This window comes from Abramis brama (genome assembly GCF_963993115.1).
Source record: "Abramis brama genome assembly, chromosome: 8".
Classification (NCBI taxonomy): Eukaryota; Metazoa; Chordata; class Actinopteri; order Cypriniformes; family Leuciscidae; genus Abramis; species Abramis brama.
Window position 1 is genome coordinate 5,959,068 of NC_139970.1, and position 19,349 is coordinate 5,978,416.

The 19,349-nt window shown below is 41.8% G+C and overlaps 1 protein-coding gene across 1 annotated transcript; it reads right to left on the bottom strand.

Annotated features, from left to right (window-relative positions):
- Window positions 1-16,905: 16,905 nt before the first annotated feature.
- LOC311087993 (uncharacterized protein) lies at window positions 16,906-18,660 on the bottom strand. Its single transcript, XM_084121599.1, has 2 exons — window positions 18,365-18,660; window positions 16,906-18,107 (listed from the first exon to the last, which is right to left on the bottom strand). The coding sequence occupies exons 1-2, from the start codon at window positions 18,555-18,557 to the stop codon at window positions 17,002-17,004; spliced, it is 1,299 nt and encodes a 432-aa protein (XP_083977725.1). The 5' UTR covers window positions 18,558-18,660; the 3' UTR covers window positions 16,906-17,001.
- Between the last annotated feature and the right edge of the window lie 689 nt (window positions 18,661-19,349).

Consider the following 19,349-nt stretch of genomic DNA (forward strand, 5'->3'; position numbering starts at 1 on the left):
GTGACAAAACCTCATCCACACTCCCCAGCATTCCCTCATCCACACTCCCCAGCATTCCATCCTCCTCACTCGAGTTTTCAGCCAGTGCAAGGACTTCAGCATTACGCTTCCTCCAGTTCCTTAGATAAGCCATTACACTGCAGCACTGCTGCAAGAAATGTTTTAATTATAGAACAATTTATTTCACATTGTGCTCTCGCGAGAACTCTGGATTTCCAGGGTAAAATTCTGTAGCATCGGTATAAAACCTCTAAAAACAAATCACAAATAGGGCAGTGCATGACTTGGAATTAGGCCTACTGCAACTGGATTGATAAAAAGTCATGTAGTTGCAAACATCTCACCTGGCTACTTGTATTTGGGAAGAGCAAAAGCTATCAGCAAGATGACGTTTTTTGGTTGTTGTTGTTGTAGAACAAGGAATGGAATATGTCAAATGTCATAGGACAGTATATGGATGGCTGCCAATGCAACTTACCTCTTACTCTTAATCTGTTACAGCTTCCGGTGCTGGTACGCTGAAAAAAACTGAAAACATTTCACATGCTTAGGAAATCATTTTACATTCAATCATTGTTAATTTGTTTACTCCAGTCCTTATTAAAATAAACACTTCTTCAAAAATTGTACAATTCAAGCGTTATTAGTCTTATGGATATTTTATTACCACTACAAGAACATACATTTTTCAAGGAGATTATTCTTATAGACATAGAACGCAATGTTTACCATTAGGTTGCAACTAACAATTATTTTGGTAGTCGACTAATCTGTCAATTATTTTTTTGATTAGTCAATGAGTATTTCTGGGGAACCCATGTAAAAAACAACAACAAAAAACTGATGCATTTAGTCCAAGTTAACTAGAACAAGTTGCTAAAAAATAAAGTGAATGGGTGTCCAACTCTTGAAATAGCATGCGTCTTCAATGCACAGAACACATTTCATCACTGAATAGTTTACCATTGGGTCATTTGATTTTGATAAATTGTATGAGGGAGAGAGAGCAAGACATCGCTTTGAAGACGTGAGTGCGCGCGCGCCGCCGGGGCTCTCTCTCTCCCTGCTCGTTCTTTCAGTGCGCGCCCTTTCACAAGTGCAGCAGTCATCACTCACCGATAAAATAAGGCTCTGGCAGGACAAAAAATCGATTCGGCGGCCGCAAAATGTAGGAAAACCCCAGAAACAAAGCTGTCTATCTACAGTGCAAAATGAATTTCTTACATACATTATATTTGCACTTTGTGGTTTATGATTAGAGAATTCTGTGACGGAGCGCACACTGAAATCAGTTCTCACCGGATTTCTTCACTGGTGACTAATCTAACCGCCTTTGATTGGACGTTGTATTTTTAAACTCAGCAGAAACGCGTGTGATTGGCTATAGTGCTCAACACTGCATTTGATAGACATGAACAATGTAATGCACCAATCGACATTATTTGATCATAATTCTTTATTACCATAAACTATATTCTAACTATAACTGAACTAAAATATAGTGAATTTATTTTTAATTGATAAAAGTTACACTCAAGGTGTTTGGTCGGTTTTGAGGCCGACCCACAATCTACAAGGCAGTGTTTCTCAAACTCGGTCCTGGAGGGCCACTGTCCTGCACAGTTTAGCTCCAACCCTGATCAAACACACCTGAGCAAGCTAATTAATGTCTTCAAGATCACTAGAAACTGACAGCTGTGTTTGATCAGGGTTGGAGCTATGTTACAAGTTTGAGAAACCCTGCTATAAGGAATATCTGAAGGTTAAACAAGAAAAACATTAATTTTGTCTCTATCACTCCTCAAAATACTGTGAATCTCGTCAACGTAGTAATCGATGCGTTATGAGTCACATCATGCTTTAATATTGAGCAAAATTGCTGCAAATATAGTGAAGCTGCCGTCTCTATCCTACTTGAAACCCATTCAAACAGATTGATGCAAGCGTAACATTTGTGTAACATTAAGCACATGACCGCAAGACGCGCAAGCAAGGTCAACTCACTCTTGAGAAATACCAGTAAACATTACTGGTTTCTTACGCTACATTGCACTTTGTGGTTTATGATTAGAGAATTCTGTCAGTGAGCGCGCACTGAAATCGGTTCTCACCGGATTTCTTCACCGGTGATAGGCGTCGATTTCGGCGAGTGAACTGGAGTTCGTCTCATAAATGAACCGAAACTCAGTCAGCGTATATGCACATTCACATTCACATTCACAGCGTATTTAGACGCACTCATAATCATTACTTTTACCGGTTATTTGTGGCAAGCTTTATGCGTGCGGTCGTGCGCTTGAGTGCGGCTATATTACGTAAACGCTCATTATCCTGCTATATAAGTGATTAAATTAATATAAAGGGGCGATTTGTCCACGAATGACTTAAATGAACAACTAGCCTACTACTCGACTAGAAAAAAAAAAACTTTTAGTCGGAAGCAGCCCTTATTCCACATATTTTCGAACCAGGCAACAGGACATCTTGAGCGAGCGACCCTGCGGAATGAACGAGTGGAGCGGAATATTCAGAAATGCGCTCTCCGAGCTCTGATCGGAACAAACCCGAACCAGTCTGCTGAACTTGCGCAGAAACATCAAAATATAACCAGCTTTTTAAAATGTTTACTATGTTTACACTATTTTAGCACAAATTATGAGATTATTAGCGATTTTTTTATATAATTATTGACAAAATTCGAATATAGTAAAAGTTTTTTTGTTGTTGTTGTTGTTGTTGTTTTTTTAAGTTTTGGGTGAGCCTGTTGAAAAGTGGGGCCGTGCCTGAGCTACAGGACATCGTCTTTCAAAACATAACCTGCGCGAAAGAGAGAAAAAAATGAATGCGTCATTGTACCAGCACTTCTGAAAAAGCACTTCCGAATGCGTCTGTCCCCAGCACATTTCAAACCAAACTGACGCCCATGCCGGTGACTAATCTAACCGCCTTTAATTACATGAGGAAACTTCGACGCTACCTTTGACATGAAGCGACCTGCATCAATTGACAATTTTCATTATAATATTAGCGCCAAAATAACACAGTCCTCACGCAGTATTTAAGCTATTGTAAGCTACGTTTTCACACAAGGATTGAAGTGTGGCTAGTTGTAGACATAACGTATCATTCACACCCTCTTTACAGAGAAAAAGGTAACTTCAGTGCAAACAAAAACAACTCATTACAATACGAATAATATCACCTACATTTAATTCAAACAAAGAGCTGCATTTGACAATATAAGGCTTCATAAAACAGCATATTTGAAAACAACCGTCTCCACTTACCTCAAGAGAATAATGAGGCAGTTGACCAGTACTGCCCCAGTGAAGTCAATCTCGCAGCCATTCAGCAGCGAGCTTTGATTGAATCGCACCTGGAGCAATGGCTGTGCCAAAAGGGATGGGGCGTGCCTTAAGGTCTTTTAAAACGTTTTTTGACATACGTCAGCATGACATCAGAGCAAGGCGGACCGCAAAATACAAAATATTATTTCTTTAAACCGGAAATTAAATAAAGTAAATCTGGTTAGCTTTAAGTGAAGCTGGTAATAAGTGTACGCCCATGCCTTTCACCTTTTTGTTTGGTTTATTCCAACCAAAATTGAACGACTGCCCAACGCTGGAGCTTGACGTCAAACAAACATTGGATTTAGACGTCAACCCGACTTCATTTTCAACCAAAATCCAACGTCTGACCGATGTTATAGTCTATATCCTGTGCCTGCTGGGCATCTATTTGACATCAGGATGCCATGATGTTGATGTCATTTTAATGCTATTTTGATACCATTCAATATCAAGCTTTAAGATTCAGATCAGATTAAATTTACCTTTTATAGTATATGCAATTATAGTGCTCTGCTGTCATTTTAAACGTGAACTAAATGTAAATATGCTAGGATTTAAATAAATAAAAACACACATGCAAAATACATAGACCTAGTTCTACAACTTTCAAGATCATTCAGGCTAGGTCTTTTAGATGTTGTCACATTGATTTACAATGAGTAATATATATACTTTTTTCAGACATTTCAGACATTGTTTTGACATAAATTTCACATCAATTTGATGTCTTGTTTCCTGACATCAAATCATCATCGATTTAATGTCAATGATATTGACCTGAGATGTAGGGACCAGAAAAAACATGTCAGATTGATACCTTTGTTAGGCATCTGTACAACCACAAGGAAATAATTACAAAATATAATGAAAATATGCATATTCATGCATGTCATACATGGTGGTCAAAGTCTTGACTATTTGTTGATGTCAAATTGACGTCAAGGTGCCCGCTGGGTTATCACTTCATCTAAAACAACAACATGTTTATTAGATCCTATACCAACTAAACTACTGAAAGAAGTGTTACCTATAGTGGAAGAGCCTCTCCTCAATATTATTAACTCATCTTTATCTTTAGGTCATGTTCCAAGAACATTTAAATTGGCAGTTATAAAACCTCTCATTAAGAAACCACAATTAGACCCGCATAATCTAGCAAATTATAGACCCATTTCAAATCTTCCTTTTATGTCTAAAATACTAGAAAAAGTGGTGTCCGCTCAACTGGGCTCTTTCTTGCAAGAAAATGACATCTATGAAAAGTTTCAGTCTGGATTCAGACCGCATCATAGCACTGAAACTGCGCTCGTTAAAATTACAAATGATTTACTTTTAGCATCTGACCAAGGCTGTATCTCAATACTAGTTTTACTTGATCTTAGTGCTGCGTTCGATACTATAGATCACACAATACTCTTAGATCGACTACAAAATTATACTGGTGTTCAAGGACAAGCATTAAGTTGGTTCAGATCATACTTATCTGACCGCTACCATTTTGTCTATTTAAATGGAGAAAAATCTATCATAACTCCAGTAAACTATGGAGTGCCGCAGGGATCTGTGTTAGGCCCTCTGTTATTCTCAATATATATGCTGTTACTTGGAAATATTATAAGGAAACATGGAATTAGTTTCCATTGTTATGCTGATGACACTCAAATCTATATTTCATCACGGCCAGATGAAAACGCTAAATTATCCAAATTGACAGAGTGTGTTAAAGATATAAAAGATTGGATGACGCGCAATTTTCTTTTATTAAATCCAGACAAGACAGAGGTACTAATCATCAGTTCAAAAAACCGCCCACAAAACCTCTCACACTACAACTTTAACATAGTAGGATGTCCTGTTACTTTATCCTCTACAGCAGTGGTTCCCAAACCTGTCCTGAAGGACCCCCAACACTGCACGTTTTCTTTGTCTCCCTAATCAAACACACCTGATTCAACTCATCAGCTCATTAACCCATGTGATAATGAGCTGATGAGTTGAATCAGGTGTGTTTGATTACGGAGACAAAGAAAACGTGCAGTGTTGGGGGTCCTTCAGGACAGGTTTGGGAACCACTGCTCTACAGTAAAAGACCTGGGTGTTATACTAGACTGCAACCTGTCTTTTGAAAATCATATTTCATATGTTACAAGAACAGCCTTTTTCCACCTTAGAAACATTGCTAAGCTACGTAACATGCTATCAGTTTCTGATGCAGAAAAATTAGTTCATGTATTCATGACCTCGAGACTAGATTACTGTAATGCTTTGTTGGCCGGTTGTCCTGCGTCCTCATTAAACAAGCTACAGTTGGTCCAAAATGCCGCCACTAGAGTTCTTACTAGATCAAGAAAATATGATCATATAACACCAATTTTATCATCACTACATTGGTTACCTATAAAGTTCCGTATTAATTACAAGGTATTGCTAATGACCTATAAAGCCCTAAACGGCTTAGCTCCAGTCTATTTAACGGATCTTCTATCGCCCTATAATCCATCGCGCTCTTTAAGATCAGTAAATTCGAGGCTTTTGGTCATACCTAGGATATCCAGATCCACCAAAGGAGGGAGAGCATTTTCACATTTAGCTCCAAAACTCTGGAATAGTCTTCCTGATACTGTTCGTTGCTCAGACTCGCTCTCCCAGTTTAAAACTAGATTAAAGACGCATCTCTTCAGCCAGGCATTCATATAATACTTTTAATCTTATAGTTAAATCCGACCTCTAGTTCATAAAAACGCCAGAGGAGAACTGGCCCCCGACTGAGCCTGGGTTCTCCCAAGGTTTTTTTTTCTCCATTAGGTCACCTGATGGAGTTTTTCGGTTCCTTGCCACTGTTGCCTTTGGCTTGCTCAGTTGGGGATATTTGGGGATATTTAATTTAATTAATCAATCAACAATACTATTGATCAGCATTACCAAACGTGGACGTTTTCCACTAGAAACAAGCATTGATGTATTATTTTAATTTAATACTGTGAAGCTGCTTTGATACAATCTGTATTGTGAAAAGTGCTATATAAATAAACTTGACTTGACTTGACTTGACTGAATCAACAGTATTACCATTGACAATGAGTGGGTTATGAAACGTATGCTTCCTCCTGAAGTCAACAGTGATCTAGTTAATCTCGCTTCCATATTAGATAATAGTATTAAGTTTGGTGTTAATGTAGTACTACCTATTACTTGCTGCATAGCTACTTGTTAACAACGGACCATTATTCTAAAGTGTTACCCTTCTTTTCTATGTGGCAAAAGGGATTTTATTGAAAATTGAACAGTTTAAATTTGCAGTAGATGTTCTTAGATTCAGGACAACTAAGGTTAAAGGCAGTTTACAATGGAACACATTGTGGTCACTTTATATCTCCTTTTCATTCTGCTAGCTTTACCTTTGGCTTATTTAGTGGAGTGGTATTATTCTCTAAAAGACTTGACTTCAGTAGATTGATATCTAGAAAAAAATAAGTATTGGTTGTTGGGATAAAACTGTCTGAGACCCTGGTTATAGACTTTACATCATCACCACTAAATCATTACCTGGTTTAGTGCCACATTAACCACTGTAGAGTGTCTACTGCTGGTGGCTTTGCAGGCAAATACTGAGATACAGATGGAGATGATTAACTGAAGGATGGAGAACACCAGCAATATTCCTAAGATCCCCCAACCATATCTCTAAAAAGACACATTCAGCATATCATATATGAAAGCAGTTCAACAAATAACATCCTGGCAATTATATTAAGTAAGTTTCTAAAAATGACATTACATTACATGATAATCTATCATTCTGATGATCAGGGTTTACAAAATTTAAATTCTGTCATCATTTACTCACCCTCTTGTGAGTAATACTTTGTATGAAAATATATATTGCTAAAATAATCTGATTTTCAGGGTTTATCTGTGTTTTGGTTTTGGGTGAATTGTTAGTTCAGTTCAGTTTCCTATGTTTATGTTATCTACCATTGGTTAATCATCGTTTGCACCTGATGTTCAGTTGGTTAAGTTTGTATTTACAGTTTTTTTCGATTGCTAAATGACAGTGAGCACAACTGGAGCTACATGTGCAAAACTCTAACTACAGTCTGCACTACCAACAGTCAGCTGAGCTAAACAGTTCACATCACCTGCAAAACTCACTCCAAGCAACACAACTCTTAACACATGGCTCAAAACAGGCTCAGTGCAGCCAAACACTATGCACAACCCTCACTAAGATAACACACACTGTCACTCAGAACACACTGAGAGTAAAAACACTAGCATCAAACACCAATACAGAAAATACAAACTTTTCATCTTTACAGTTTGAACAATTTCAGTGACTTCATACAAAGTAATATTTTCTTCAAAGAAAAGAGTAACATTCTTTTACATGATTTACAGTTTTTCTCAATTGTTTACACACAAATACTGGTACTTGAGACACAATGACCACAACATGTAACTCATTCACCAACCCCCTGAACCAATTCTGCTAAACTACAAGCACAATTCCTGCTTTACACTCAGATTGCAGTTCTAAAACACACTTTTTTCAAAACACTACACACAATTCTCTGCTTTTGGCACAATTTTCATGCAGAAAATATCTTGTTTTCACAAGGTACACACTGCCATTCAAATATGCACACTGACTCATCACATGGGCAAACACCCGTCACACAGTTTAACAATTAGCAATCAGATCTTTAGCATAAAAGGGCAACAGGTGAGCTCTTCAATGGAGCAATGGATGCCAACATGTTTTTTTTGTTTTTTTTAGTTTTTTTACTGTAACCGTATACAGTCAATTCTTCTGTTGTTTTGTATGTAGTGTTTTACATTGAGCACATCAGTGTTCAACTGGTTCTAATACTGTAAATGTCTATTCATATGATGGTTTGTGTGTCATTTGAAAACAAAATACCATTTTGAGAAGAAATAACATTGTTTTGAATGTAAAGTTTCATTTTGCAGGAGAATTGAGGGGTTTTGCCCATTGTGTGTGTGTTTTTTGATTTGTGTGTAGAGTTCTGAGAATATGAGGCATGCTTTCAGAAAATGTGTGTAAACAATCGAGAAACTTTAACTGAGGACTTTAAGCAACAGCCTCTGGTGGAACGGCATTCTGTCGTTCTATTGCGCACGAGCGACATTAACTGCTACCTCGCGACATTCTACTGTAACCGTCTACCACGGGAGAACAGCTGATTTGCCGTAGTCGTTACTACGTGACAGATTAAGAATATTAATGTTATGTTTTAGGTTATGTGGCATTGTAATCGTTTCTGTATATCATTAAATGCCAAAAGCAACCCTTCTCTTCCTTTTTAAAATCACTTCCTTTTTTTGTATTTTGTCTGATGATTAAATTACCCCTACGCCGTCCTCTTTACTGTCGCTTAGTGATTTTTGCGCTCTTTAGCTCTTTGCCATTGCCAGAACGGCAGTGTTGGGCAATCCGCAGCTGTTGCTTAAAGTCCCTAGTAACCAAGCATTACAGCAGGCAAAACAACACCAAATGCTGGGAAATAACCCTTATCTTGAAGAGGAAGACCACCTCTCTCAAAGGCTGGGAAGAGCACAGCAAGAGATTAGGGGAGGTTTCCTTGAACCCTGGACCCTCAGATTAAAAGTCTGATGCTCTACCATTTGAGCTAGCCAGGCTTTTGCCAGGGAACAGCCACCCTAGGGATATAACAGCACTTTCTCCTTAAAGTGTTCATGCTTTGTCAGCTTAAAGTTTGTGGTATTAAAGGATGAAGACCACAATTTATAAAGGGACGAGAGAGATAGGCTGCTCCTTCCAAAGCTAGGAACACTGCCATTGAAAGAGTGGAGTTTTTTTTCATGGCATGTTGCTAACTCTAAGGTGGTTTCGACAAAAGAGCAATTGGGACATAATGAGTAGGTTTCTGTTTGACTTTTCTAAGAGAGAACGAATGCAACATTTCAAAACACTAATATCCAAGATTCTCCATAAAATATAATGCGGCGACTCTTGAGCTGCACAACATGAAGGCCGTGAAGTTGTCGGGGGATGCCAACGGCATTGCTCCGACAGCCTGAATAGAATGGCCAAAATCACATATGATCTGGGCCTTTTGAAACGATGCCCACTTCAGGCTTGAAAAGAGCCCAATGTCCATGTTAGAAAAAAAAAACCAGCTCGTACAAAGCTCCTAGATGTCACAATTCCTGTCGCAAACAGACAAAGAGCCACACAGTCGGCAGGGTTCGAACCTGCGCGGGGAGACCCCGATGGATTTCAAGTCCATCGCCATAACCTCTCAGCCACAACTACTCCTGCCACTTCTTGCGTGGGTTTGGTTGTATAGTCATGCACTGTGAAACTGTCGTCGGTGCATCGTGCACACAGCAGCAACTGAACGTTACCCCAGATAGCCGTGCGATGTGGAAAGAACAGTGACCCGACTACTTTGAAAATTGTGCAGTGTGAACTCGGCATTACAGGCATTCAGAACTCATTTGGTCGCAGGTAACTAAAGGGATCATCTGTTAATAGGCTTGAAGTTGCAACTTCCTAAAATAAAATGACCACTAGAAGACAATTTCACTAAAATGCTTCAGAATGCAGAAGACTATTGGTCAATAGACAATACTGGTTGAAACTTCACAGAATTGTTCGTCCAATCTTTGCATTTGGATTCAGACGTTTCCATGTCAACACCATCAACGCCGAAATGAATCTGCATCAGTCAGGTGGTACAACTAGAGCACTGCAAGTTGTTTATGTTCATTATCACTGTAATGTTATGCATTTTAGACATGAGGCAATTTAGTGCAGTCTTTCAACCTGTGACACTTTACAGACTCTAGTGTGCGTTGAAGCATTTTGAAAGAGGCGTGGCTTTGGAGAGTGGGATCTCACGCATTGATTCCAATGAGCACAGCCAAACTAACACTGGAATACAAAAACCTAATTCCTTGTTTTCCCACTTAAAAAAAAAAAGAAAAAAAAAGAGGAAATGGTCTTACAAGTGTGAGATTTATTTGATGATAAACAGGGAAAACACCATACATCCAATGGTTAAATCAGCACTGCATGCATAGTCACATTACTTATGGCCAGGATGTTGGCCATATGGGTCAGTTGGCTTTGGAGGTTCGGCTGCAGGCTTCACAGGAGGCTTCGGGGGTTCGCCTGCAGGCTTCATTGGAGGCTTGGGCGGTTCGGCCACAGGCTTCACAGGAGGCTTCGGGGGTTCAGCTGCAGGCTTCATTGGAGGCTTCGGGGGTTCGGCCACAGGCTTCATTGGAGGCTTCGGGGGTTCGGCCACAGGCTTCATTGGAGGCTTTGGGGGTTCGGCCACAGGCTTCACAGGAGGCTTCGGGGGTTCAGCTGCAGGCTTCATTGGAGGCTTCGGGGGTTCGGCCACAGGCTTCATTGGAGGCTTCGGGGGTTCGGCTGCAGGCTTCACTGGAGGCTTCGGGGGTTCCACTGCAGGCGTCACTGGCAGTTCGTCTGAAGGCTCCGGAGGTTCGGTAGAAGGCTCCGGCAGTTCAGCAGAAGGCTCCGGCAGTTCTGTAGAAGGCTCCGGCAGTTCGTTAGAAGGCTCCACTGGAGGCTTTGGAGGTTCGGCTGCAGGCTTTCCTGGAGGCTTTGGAGGTTCGGCTGCAGGCTTCCCTGGAGGCTTTGGAGGTTCGGCTGCAGGCTTCATTGGAGGCTTGGGCGGTTCGGCCACAGGCTTCACAGGAGGCTTCGGGGGTTCAGCTGCAGGCTTCATTGGAGGCTTCGGGGGTTCAGCTGCAGGCTTCATTGGAGGCTTCGGGGGTTCGGCCACAAGCTTCATTGGAGGCTTTGGGGGTTCGGCTGCAGGCTTCACAGGAGGCTTCGGGGGTTCGGCTGCAGGCTTCACAGGAGGCTTCGGGGGTTCGGCTGCAGGCTTCATTGGAGGCTTCGGGGGTTCCACTGCAGGCATCACTGGCAGTTCGTCTGAAGGCTCCGGAGGTTCAGTAGAAGGCTCCGGCAGTTCGTTAGAAGGCTCCGGCTCTTCGGTAGAAGGCTCCACTGGAGGCTTTGGAGGTTCAGCTGCAGGCTTCCCTGGAGGCTTTGGAGGTTCGGCTGCAGGCTTTCCTGGAGGCCTCGGCGGTTCGGCTGCAGGCTTCACTGGATGGATACAGATAGTCAACTTCAGTCAGTCCGTTTAGAGGCATTCAGTCTCAGATACAGCACAAAACCCAAATACCAAGTTTTACACCTCTTAATTATTAATCATGATCGTATTATTAATCATATGAATTAATTTTGTAAAGCCATCCTGTGCTATTGGCTGAATACTTTTTACATTGAGAACGATTAATTATAAGACAAGACAAACTGAAATGAGGAAGCTGACCCAAACACTAATATAATAACACAAATACCTGCAAATGGATCCATACACTGATGTCCACATCCATTGCTGCAGCATTTCTCATTGTTCGGACAGTCACTGTCATAGTAACACAACTCTGCACACATTCCTGCTCCAGACTTTGTGCTTGGACACTCCCCTGCCTTTGCTGTTATAGAGACACATGACAGAGAAACCACATCACTGAATACTGAATGTCTCATACACTGTATGAAAGAAAAAAGAAAAAAAAAAGAAAAGAAAAGATGATCGTAGGAGGATTTACCGGAATATTCAGTCCATCTACTTCATAGTTTCACGTTTAGTTCAATGTGTTACTCGCGGTTTCTTTGCAATTATTTGTGAAACTTGCTAGCAATTCCTCAGTGAAAACTTTTTCAGGGTTTTTTTTTTTCCTGGAAGACGTATAGCATGCATCAATAATTAAAACTCACTGAAAACAGGCGGCACACACGCGGACCCACAGGGAAATTGACAGCATTTGTGTCCTCCAGAGCAGTCTCTATCAGAAGTGCAATCTCGTCGGGAGGGCACGCCCCTCAGCATCGCCGGACACTGACCAGACACTACAGAAGAGGATCATTAGGGGAGACCAGGAAGTGCTGTAATAGTTTGCTTCAGCATTTGCAAGTCAGGGGTTTTGCAATGAGTCTCAAACTTTATAATATTCACACATTTATCTGCTTCAAGTCAAGTAGCTTAGAAATCTACCATTTTTCACTAAACCGCATCAATCAGTTTCAAAGACTGAGAGTGAAGTTACAACCTACCCCACTGTAGTAGAGTGAGTAATAGTGCAATGCTGATAGAAAGCATGGACATCAGTTAATTTGTTGTATACCAATTTACTGGTGTACATCTTCAAAAATGATGCCATCCCCATGACCACCCTCATTTCCTTTTAAGCATTTTAATAAGCCACTCAACAGAAAACAAAACAAATATAGAAACCCACTATATATGTAAAATGCAGAGTTATCGGTTATAATTAGCTCCCCACGTTATATTGTAGGCTTATGCATTTCTTAAAAAAAAAAAAAAAAAAGAGACTTTAGGCAAAAGTTTAAACTCAGGATTGATACAGTCCGGTAACAATTTTGCAGCCATATAACACTAATGTTCGTGTTTAACAGTAAACAAAAATGCCCATTAGTGATTATATGGGTTTTACTTGTACAATGAAAAAAATGCATAAACTTATGACAGTTTGCATATTTATACTTTGCTTATTATTAAAACTAAACCAACATACAAAGATGAACTTCCACTTGACGTCTGTACTGCATTTTTGCAAGCAGATGTGTCGGAAATCAAATTTTGTAAGGCACTTTATTTATGCACTTCTTCGGGCTGCGTAATGAAGCTAAAATAACTTCTCACCTAGGACTCCAGCGTCTGTTGTGCTTAAACAAGCAGACAGACACAATAAAACGGCACTAAACGAGCAGTACACTTGAGCTGTCATCCTCTCGACCTGCAATCTCAAAATCAACTCTGCTGGAAGATGCACTGAATTAGTGAGTCAGGAGGGGCAGACAGCAAGGACCACAAAACTACAAAGAAAGACCCCTGTTGCCGCATCAAAATATCAGCTGAGTCCCACAACAAACGCTATCAAAAGAGTTTAAAACACTTTTTGAAAATGCGTTTTTAAAGATCCAATTGGGGGTCTGGGTAACTCCAACCCTAATGAAAATCACTTGCCTGCAGCTTTCTAATATAGCCTAATCTTGAAGACCTTGATTAGCTTGTTCAGGTGTGTTTGATTAGGGTTGGACGTCGTAATAATTACCATAATTAGGAGATGATTGATTGTTTTTATGGCAACACTATCAACGGCAAATGAATCTGCAGTGGTCAGGTGGTACAGCTATCACGTGGTACAAGTCGGAGTTCTACCACAAGTTACAAGTTGTAATTAAGACTAAACTCCTACACCTAAACTCTCCAGGAAATGGATCTCTACTGGAGACGGGCATAAGTCTGCATTGAACATCAAGAGACAAAGGGGCATGTCTAGAATTTGAATCTGAATTTCTCAATTGCTGATTGATTTGCGATGTGAATCCATGCAAGTAATTATGAATGAAAACAATGTTTCCAGCCACTGTAGTGAATATAGTGGAATACACAGCCATGGTTATATCATAGCCAATTTAATATTGGATGGTTTCATATGGATTGCATAATCAGATAATATTTGTTCACTCAAGCTTTCTATAGACATATTTCTTATCGTGACCGAGGCAAGTAGCCTGTAGAGTTTTGGTTCATTTCTGTGACTGAGACCGAGACGGCAGAAAGCGCACCCTGTTTGTTTTCTTTATTTTACAAAAGCACAACATTTAATTGTTATTGTGAGTGTACGTAAGTAAAAGTTTGTTCGCGTTTGTCGAATGCTAATTTAAAGGGGGCCTATTAGGCAAAATTCACTTTTGCATGCTGTTTGGACATAAATGTGTGTTGGCAGTGTGTGTACACAACCACCCAATAGTGATTTAGAGCTAATAGAGCTTATTTGCATTTAAAGGGCACACACCAAAAAGTGACAATTTAAACATGCTGTTAAAAAAGGATCTGTTGGCTATTTTGAGCTAAAACTTCACATACACACTCTGGGGACATCAGAAACTCATTTTACATCTTGTCCCCTTTAACATGCCCGAATCAGACATAACATAACATAAAATCAGATTTTGGAAGAATTTGTAGCGCCACTCGGACAGGTGTGCCAAAACACTTATTTATAAACTAACGACGTCTTCGCCTACACAAAAACCTGCTCACTTCAGGCTTGAAAAGAGATGTGGGTTGCCCAATTTTCCATTTTAGAGAAAAAAGGAGTTTGTACAAAGCTCCTGGATGTCACAATTCCTGTCGCAAACAGACAAAGTGACAAGGAGCCACGTAGTCGGCAGGGTTCGAACCTGCGCAGGGAGACCCCAATGGATTTCGAGTCCATCGCCTTAACCTCTCGGCCACGACTACTCCCACCAGTGAGTCACATGCTCAGAGAACACCGGGGCCAACTATCAATGTGGAAGGCGAAAATATTGTGTTGGCAAAAAGGAGTTCAACAACGTCTTCACCTACACGAAAAGATGCCATCATCCGGATTTGGACTGGGGATGCTGCGGGCACAACGCAGAGTACTAAATGCTATACAGAGAAAGCAATCTTTCCACTTGCCCCGGGCCTGCACGTACAGAGTCAACGGCAAGCTTCAGCTCAGTTCTCTCAAAGTCCCCCACCACCGCTTGCTTAGACAGTAGGGACTTTAAGCAACAGCCTCTGGTGGAACGGCATTCTGTCGTTCTATTGCGCACGAGCGACATTAACTGCTACCTCGCGACGTTCTACTGTAACCGTCTACTGTAACCGTCTACCACGGGAGAACAGCTGATTTGCCGTAGTCGTTACTACGTGACAGATTAAGAATATTAATGTTATGTTTTAGGTTATGTGGCATTGTAATCGTTTCTGTATATCATTAAATGCCAAAAGCAACCCTTCTCTTCCTTTTTAAAATCACTTCCTTTTTTTGTATTTTGTCTGATGATTAAATTACCCCTACGCCGTCCTCTTTACTGTCGCTTAGTGATTTTTGCGCTCTTTGCCATTGCCGGAACGGCAGTGTTGGGCAATCCGCAGCTGTTGCTTAAAGTCCCTAGTAACCAAGCATTACAGCAGGCAAAACAACACCAAATGCTGGGAAATAACCCTTATCTTGAAGAGGAAGACCACCTCTCTCAAAGGCTGGGAAGAGCACAGCAAGAGATTAGGGGAAGTTTCCTTGAACCCTGGACCCTCAGATTAAAAGTCTGATGCTCTACCATTTGAGCTAGCCGGGCTTTTGACAGGGAACAGCCACCCTAGGGATATAACAGCACTTTCTCCTTAAAGTGTTCATGCTTTGTCAGCTTAAAGTTTGTGGTATTAAAGGATGAAGACCACAATTTATAAAGGGACGAGAGAGATAGGCTGCTCCTTCCAAAGCTAGGAACACTGCCATTGAAAGAGTGGAGGTTTTTTTCATGGCATGTTGCTAACTCTAAGGTGGTTTCGACAAAAGAGCAATTGGGACATAATGAGTAGGTTTCTGTTTGACTTTTCTAAGAGAGAACGAATGCAACATTTCAAAACACTAATATCCAAGATTCTCCATAAAATATAATGCGGCGACTCTTGAGCTGCACAACATGAAGGCCGTGAAGTTGTCGGGGGATGCCAACGGCATTGCTCCGACAGCCTGAATAGAATGGCCAAAATCACATATGATCTGGGCCTTTTGAAACGATGCCCACTTCAGGCTTGAAAAGAGCCCAATGTCCGTGTTAGAAAAAAAAAAAAAAAGCAGCTCGTACAAAGCTCCTAGATGTCACAATTCCTGTCGCAAACAGACAAAGAGCCACACAGTCGGCAGGGTTCGAACCTGCGCGGGGAGACCCTGATGGATTTCAAGTCCATCGCCATAACCTCTCAGCCACAACTACTCCTGCCACTTCTTGCGTGGGTTTGGTTGTATAGTCATGCACTGTGAAACTGTCGTCGGTGCATCGTGCACACAGCAGCAACTGAACGTTACCCCAGATAGCCGTGCGATGTGGAAAGAACAGTGACCCGACTACTTTGAAAATTGTGCAGTGTGAACTCGGCATTACAGGCATTCAGAACTCATTTGGTCGCAGGTAACTAAAGGGATCATCTGTTAATAGGCTTGAAGTTGCAACTTCCTAAAATAAAATGACCACTAGAAGACAATTTCACTAAAATGCTTCAGAATGCAGAAGACTATTGGTCAATAGACAATACTGGTTGAAACTTCACAGAATTCATAGAATTGTTCGTCCAATCATTGCATTTGGATTCAGACGTTTCCATGTCAACACCATCAACGCCGAAATGAATCTGCATCAGTCAGGTGGTACAACTAGAGCACTGCAAGTTGTTTATGTTCATTATCACTGTAATGTTATGCATTTTAGACATGAGGCAATTTAGTGCAGTCTTTCAACCTGTGACACTTTACAGACTCTGGTGTGCGTTCAAGCATTTTGAAAGAGGCGTGGCTTTGGAGAGTGGGATCTCACGCATTGATTCCAATGAGCACAGCCAAACTAACACTGGAATACAAAAATCTAATTCCTTGTTTTCCCACTTAAAAAAAAAAAAGAAAAAAAAGAGAGGAAATGGTCTTACAAGTGTGAGATTTATTTGATGATAAACAGGGAAAACACCATACATCCAATGGTTAAATCAGCACTGCATGCATAGTCACATTACTTATGGCCAGGATGTTGGCCATAAGGGTCAGTTGGCTTTGGAGGTTCGGCTGCAGGCTTCATTGGAGGCGCTGCAGGCTTCACAGGAGGCTTCGGGGGTTCGCCTGCAGGCTTCATTGGAGGCTTGGGCGGTTCGGCCACAGGCTTCACAGGAGGCTTCGGGGGTTCAGCTGCAGGCTTCATTGGAGGCTTCGGGGGTTCAGCTGCAGGCTTCATTGGAGGCTTCGGGGGTTCGGCCACAGGCTTCATTGGAGGCTTTGGGGGTTCGGCCGCAGGCTTCACAGGAGGCTTCGGGGGTTCAGCTGCAGGCTTCATTGGAGGCTTCGGGGGTTCGGCCACAGGCTTCATTGGAGGCTTCGGGGGTTCGGCTGCAGGCTTCACTGGAGGCTTCGGGGGTTCCACTGCAGGCGTCACTGGCAGTTCGTCTGAAGGCTCCGGAGGTTCGGTAGAAGGCTCCGGCAGTTCAGCAGAAGGCTCCGGCAGTTCTGTAGAAGGCTCCGGCAGTTCGTTAGAAGGCTCCACTGGAGGCTTTGGAGGTTCGGCTGCAGGCTTTCCTGGAGGCTTTGGAGGTTCGGCTGCAGGCTTCCCTGGAGGCTTTGGAGGTTCGGCTGCAGGCTTCCCTGGAGGCTTTGGAGGTTCGGCTGCAGGCTTCATTGGAGGCTTGGGCGGTTCGGCCACAGGCTTCACAGGAGGCTTCGGGGGTTCAGCTGCAGGCTTCATTGGAGGCTTCGGGGGTTCAGCTGCAGGCTTCATTGGAGGCTTCGGGGGTTCGGCCACAGGCTTCATTGGAGGCTTTGGGGGTTCGGCTGCAGGCTTCACAGGAGGCTTCGGGGGTTCGGCTGCAGGCTTCACAGGAGGCTTCGGGGGTTCGGCTGCAGGCTTCACAGGAGGCTTCGGGGGTTCCACTGCAGGCATCACTGGCAGTTCGTCTGAAGGCTCCGGAGGTTCGGTAGAAGGCTCCGGCAGTTCGTTAGAAGGCTCCGGCTCTTCGGTAGAAGGCTCCACTGGAGGCTTTGGAGGTTCAGCTGCAGGCTTCCCTGGAGGCTTTGGAGGTTCGGCTGCAGGCTTTCCTGGAGGCCTCGGCGGTTCGGCTGCAGGCTTCACTGGATGGATACAGATAGTCAACTTCAGTCAGTCCGTTTAGAGGCATTCAGTCTCAGATACAGCACAAAACCCAAATACCAAGTTTTACACCTCTTAATTATTAATCATGATCGTATTATTAATCATATGAATTAATTTTGTAAAGCCATCCTGTGCTATTGGCTGAATATTTTTTACATTGAGAACGATTAATTATAAGACAAGACAAACTGAAATGAGGAAGCTGACCCAAACACTAATATAATAACACAAATACCTGCAAATGGATCCATACACTGATGTCCACATCCATTGCTGCAGCATTTCTCATTGTTCGGACAGTCACTGTCATAGTAACACAACTCTGCACACATTCCTGCTCCAGACTTTGTGCTTGGACACTCCCCTGCCTTTGCTGTTATAGAGACACATGACAGAGAAACCACGTCACTGAATACTGAATGTCTCATACACTGTATGAAAGAAAAAAAAAAAAAAAAAAAAAAAAAAAAAAGATCGTAGGAGGATTTACCGGAATATTCAGTCCATCTACTTCATAGTTTCACGTTTAGTTCAATGTGTTACTCGCGGTTTCTTTGCAATTATTTGTGAAACTTGCTAGCAATTCCTCAGTGAAAACTTTTTCAGGGTTTTTTTTTTTTCCTGGAAGACGTATAGCATGCATCAATAATTAAAACTCACTGAAAACAGGCGGCACACACGCAGACCCACAGGGAAATTGACAGCATTTGTGTCCTCCAGAGCAGTCTCTATCAGAAGTGCAATCTCGTCGGGAGGGCACGCCCCTCAGCATCGCCGGACACTGACCAGACACTACAGAAGAGGATCATTAGGGGAGACCAGGAAGTGCTGTAATAGTTTGCTTCAGCATTTGCAAGTCAGGGGTTTTGCAATGAGTCTCAAACTTTATAATATTCACACATTTATCTGCGTCAAGTCAAGTAGCTTAGAAATCTACCATTTTTCACTAAACTGCATCAATCAGTTTCAAAGACTGAGAGTGAAGTTACAACCTACCCCACTGTAGTAGAGTGAGTAATAGTGCAATGCTGATAGAAAGCATGGACAGTTAATTTGTTGTATACCAATTTACTGGTGTACATCTTCAAAAATGATGCCATGCCCATGACCACCCTCATTTCCTTTTAAGCATTTTAATAAGCCACTCAACAGAAAACAAAACAAATATAGAAACCCACTATATATGTAAAATGCAGAGTTATCGGTTATAATTAGCTCCC